Source organism: Pinus tabuliformis, chromosome 7, assembly GCF_031772625.1.
Source record: "Pinus tabuliformis cultivar Carrire ecotype Pingquan chromosome 7, CPIR1, whole genome shotgun sequence".
In the NCBI taxonomy this organism is placed as follows: domain Eukaryota; kingdom Viridiplantae; phylum Streptophyta; class Pinopsida; order Pinales; family Pinaceae; genus Pinus; species Pinus tabuliformis.
In genome coordinates, this window is record NC_142293.1 from 1,940,043,475 (window position 1) to 1,940,048,200 (window position 4,726).

Genomic DNA, 4,726 nt, shown 5'->3' on the forward strand with positions numbered 1-4,726 from the left:
GAAATTACATTCTATAGATGCCATAGCATATGAATATTGAGGCTAGTTGCCTCCCCGAAACTGTTTGTCATAACAGCAACAACAACAAAAAAAAATTAATGCATTCTCCACACAGGGAGATCATGAAGGTCTCAAGACTACTGTAACTGACAAGAACAACAACAGAACTAAAAAAGTCTAAATTCTCCACATAGGGAGATCATGAAGGTCTCAAAAATATAATCATCGAAAGAGTCCTTGCTAAAAGTCTGTCAAAATAGTCTCTTGAAGAGAGTTCTGTAAGCCCATATGTACTGAAGTATAAACAACATATGAAAAACTGGAAGAAAAAACCAAAAATATAACCAGATATATAAAAAACAGAGTGTTTATGTCTCCTAGTGCAGGTGTAGATCTATGAACGGCCTATGCTAAAACTGGTGGAAAGTTCCATCAATTTCTTCCTGTATCAACCAGTCCTCTTCCTGCCTGCGCGCTGCCTCCTTTGATAGGAAGTCTGCCCCTGTGTTGCGCTCCCTGTAAATGTGATGACAGAAAAAGTTATCAAAGGATGCTATGAGTTTGTGAGCCTCATCCAAATGTGTCTCAATGAGAAAGCAGAGCAATGAGATGTTCTGTTTAGCCAGTTGCAAACAAGTTTGGAGTCCCCAAACAGTTGGAGATGGGTGCAATGTTTTTCAAGTGCAAAGTGGAGGAGATGTTTGGCAGTGGCTAGCTCAGCATAGTTGTTTGTGCCTCTTCCCAGGTTCATTTGGATTTTGTAATAGTGGGATTCCCTCAGATAGAGAATTCCCCCCCATAGCCCCCTTCTTGGGCCGATCCGTCAAAGTAGGCCCAAGGAATTGATTTATCAATGAGTTCTGGTTGAATGTTCCTAGGGGGAGGCTGAGAGGTATCTTCAGGAAAAGAATCAAAGTCTGCAATGATTTTGGTTCTGATGGAGAGCCAGTGGGGATCCTTGTGGTCAAAGATGGCCCAGTTCCTTGCCGTCCAAAAAGCCCAGCACATCAGAAGGGGCAGATTCCTGTCTTTTCCCCTGTGCCCACCTAACCAACTAAGCCAGACCTCACTTATAGTCCTCCCTTGCCATCCCTGAAGGGAGGGGAAAAGTGCCAGGATGTTGTTCCATTGCTCAGAGATGACAGGGCAGTCCAGGAATAGGTGCTCAGTGCTTTCCTCATTACTTCTGAATAGGTGACACCAAAAGGGGCCATGGAAGGATCGTTTCATTAAGTTTAGACCGGTAGGGATTTTGTTGAAGAGGATGGTCCACATGAGCAATCGCATTCTGGGGGCTGCTTTAAGTTTCCAAAGGGATTTCCACCAGGGCTCTATATGCTCAGGTTTTGTGACTTCCATGAGCTTCAGGTACCCATCCTTGGGCGAGTATCTTCCATGTTTTGCATGTGCCCACACAATTTCATCCTCTCCTTCTACTATCTGGATATGTGCTTGAGTTAGGGCCTCAGTAAATCCCTCCCAAACTTGATGCCATTGGGCCGGAAGGTGGAGATCCAGAGCCATCTTCCAAGCCTGCTGAAACAGTGTTGTATTTGTAGGGTCAGTAATGTGGCAAAGATGAGTGTAGCCTTGATCCGCTAGAAGACCAATCACCTCTGCTGGGAGCCTGTGAGCATTCCCGCATCCAATCCAAGGGTCGACACCTATTCGAACTGCATTCCCCTCATGGATCCTCCAAGTTAAACCTTCACGAATGAGGGGAAGGGAGTTTAGCACTGCCTTCCAAATAATGGAGAGATTGTTGTTGTTCCGATGGTCCCTCTGTATCCAATCCATAGTATTTGAAGGGGAGATATACTTAGCATGGGCTACCTTTTTCCAGAGACTTTGTGTTGTGATTAGCTGCCAACCCAGTTTTGCTACCAATGCTTTGGCGAAGATGTCCAGTTTTTTGATGCCCCAGCCCCCTCATCTCTTTGGCCTAGCAATAGTATCCCACTTAACCCAGGCAAAGAGATTTCCCTGTTTGTTGCCTTTCCATAGAAACCTGCTGCAGATACTTTGAAGCCTGGCAAGAATCCCCCTAGGGATCCAGGCCAAAGTCATCCAATATACCGGTGTTGCTTCCAGAACGACTTTAATGAGGATAAGCCTGCCAGCTCGAGAAAGATATCTGTTGAACCAAATGTTCAATCTCTTTTCCACCTTAGAGATGAGCCAAGTCCAGTCTACAATTTTGTAGCCCAAAGGCTTCAAACGAAAACCCAAGTATTTCAGCCCCTCCTCCAGAGGGTGTAAGGTAAAAGGGAACTGGCAAAGTGAAAATTGTACTTCGAGCTGGGAGCATCCTGCTGCAGTCAGAGTGGACTTGTGAACATTGATAACCATGGCTATTTCCATCTGAAAGAGATAAAATATGTTATGTAGAACTATGGTGTCACCAATACTGCCATTCAGAAAGATGATAACATCGTCCACAAACAATAAGTGGGTAAGGAAGCGGTTGTCCATTATCTTTATACCCACTATTCTTCCCCTTCTGTGCTCAGCCCCTATAGATCTACTTAGACCTTCCATGATGAGAATGAATAGCAGGGGTGAGAGAGGGCATCCCTGCCTTAAACCCCTTTCAAACGAGAAAAAAAGAGTAGGAGCACCGTTGAGAAAAACATTGTATGAGACATCAGTAATACAGTTCATGATCCATTTGATATACAAATAAGGGAAACCCAGGTGTGTAACAAGCAGGTACATATAGAGCCAATTTGCTCTATCAAAATCTTTAGATAGATCCACTTTTAGGATCATCCCTTTTAGGTTCTTAACTTGCACAGAGTGGAGAAGTTCTTGAGCTGTTCCCACAACTTCATGGATTCGGCGGTGCTAAAGGAAAGCAAATTGGTCAAGAGAAATATGAACCGAGAGGATGGGCTTGAGCCTGTTTGCTATGATTTTGGCCATTATCTTGTAAAGGAAATTGCACAACGAGATGGGCCGAAAATCATTAAAAGAGGCGGGCTTGTCTGATTTGGGAATGAGCACAATGAAAGTGGACTTGATAGCCAGGGACATCTTTCCAGAGAGGCGATAGTGCTCCACCACCTTGAGTAGATCATGGCCCAGGATGTCGAAGAATGCAAGGTAGAATTCTATGGTCTAGCCATCAGGCCCAGGGCTCTTATCTCTTTGAAAACCTTTGATGGTGGCTTCTAGTTCCCCCATGGTTACTTCCTTAGATAGATCCTCTGCTTCCTCCACCTCCAAAAACCGAGGGAAAATCTCAGCCACGCGCATGATCTCCATAATGTTGGCCTCTCCAGGGGCCGAATATATGCTTTTGAAATGTGAGCTGGCTAAAGATGCCAACTCTCTGGAGGTGTTGACCTTTTGTCCCTGATCATTCTGGAGCTCCCAAATGGTATTAATAGATTTTCGCCCATTAGCAAAACGATGGTAAAACTTTGTGTTTTCATCTCCTTCCTTTAGCCAGATCGCTCTGCTTCTGAGGCACCAACTTTCCTCTCTATCCTTAAGGATTTGGGTCCTCAGTTTTGTTAAGTGAGTACACTGCTCTTTTTGCTCCGGAGAGGTAAAAGTACCCTCCAATTGTTCTTCAAGATCTGAGATGGCATGCTCTGCTTGTTTTAAGTTTGTGTCTTCCTACTCCCTCTTCTTGTGCGCCCATTCTCTGGATAAGCCCTTTAGATCCTTGAGATCACTGACAAAACCTTTTGAAAGATTCTCCTCCTCTGAGATTGGATGGGATTGCCAGAACTTGGTGACCAGTTTGATGTAGGAGGGGTCCCTTAGCCAGGTTGAATTGAATTTGAAAGGAGCTGAGATCTTGTGGGATCGGTCATCTAATTCCAGAAAAATAGGCCGATGGTCCGAGATTCCTCCATTTCCTACCCATTGCCTAGATCGGGAGTGCCTGACATGGAAGGCCTCCTTAATAAGGAAACGGTCCAATCTCCTGGCCAGACTTTGGCTTCCAGTGTGATTGTTTTTCCAAGTGTGTTGGATCTTAGCAGAAGGGATGTCAATCCAATGATGATCCTCTAGTAGTTGCTCGAAAGCTTCAGATAGCGGGTCTATCTGAGCCATGTGGCCCCATGATTCCATGAATCCCAAAGAGAAGTTCAAATCCCCACCTAGGATCACATTGTCTGCCTGGAGGAGAGAGGTGCTAAAGAGTCTTCTCCAAAAAATCTCTCTGTTTTGGCAGGGCCCATAGACATTGATAATCCTCATCTCATCCTCCAAATCCTTGGAGAAAATATCAGCTCCGATGAAACCCCCACCACCCCAGGTGTTCCTTATATCAATGGACCTATTCCTGAACCCTATAGCTACCCCCCTAGATCTACTAGAGGCATCCAGAGCATGGAAGGTCCAGTCCAGCAACCAAGAGTTCAGGAGGGGAATGATCGAATCCACCATACTTAAGGTTTCTTGTAAGAGAATCACATCGACCCTTTCAGACAGAAAAAGTCACTTCAGGGCTAATTTTTTCTCGGGGCTAGCCAACCCTCTACAGTTAAAGGATATGAGCTTCATGGAGGGGGAGGGGGGAGGGTATCCTTTGCTCTAAGAACCCTTTCAATGGTTTTTTGCTTACCCTGAACAACCTCATCACCAGCTTGTGAAATTTCCTTGTTTAGGTTGGATGGTCTACCTTTCCCTGGTCTGGGGGAAAGCAAGGGAGAAACCACATCCAAGCCTACTGCATCCGGCTCTCTCTCTTTGGTTTTGGAGCGGGTAGCGT

At 45.2% G+C, this 4,726-nt stretch overlaps 2 protein-coding genes across 2 annotated transcripts; both read right to left on the reverse strand.

The window, feature by feature from the left end:
- Positions 1-777: 777 nt before the first annotated feature.
- Positions 778-1,797, reverse strand: LOC149256242 (uncharacterized). Its single transcript, XM_089455278.1, has one exon. It carries the CDS (start codon positions 1,795-1,797, stop codon positions 778-780), a length of 1,020 nt encoding a protein of 339 aa, XP_089311404.1.
- Positions 1,798-1,929: 132 nt separating this feature from the next.
- Positions 1,930-2,472, reverse strand: LOC149256243 (uncharacterized). Its single transcript, XM_089455279.1, has one exon. The coding sequence runs from the start codon at positions 2,470-2,472 to the stop codon at positions 1,930-1,932; it is 543 nt and encodes a 180-aa protein (XP_089311405.1).
- Between the last annotated feature and the right edge of the window lie 2,254 nt (positions 2,473-4,726).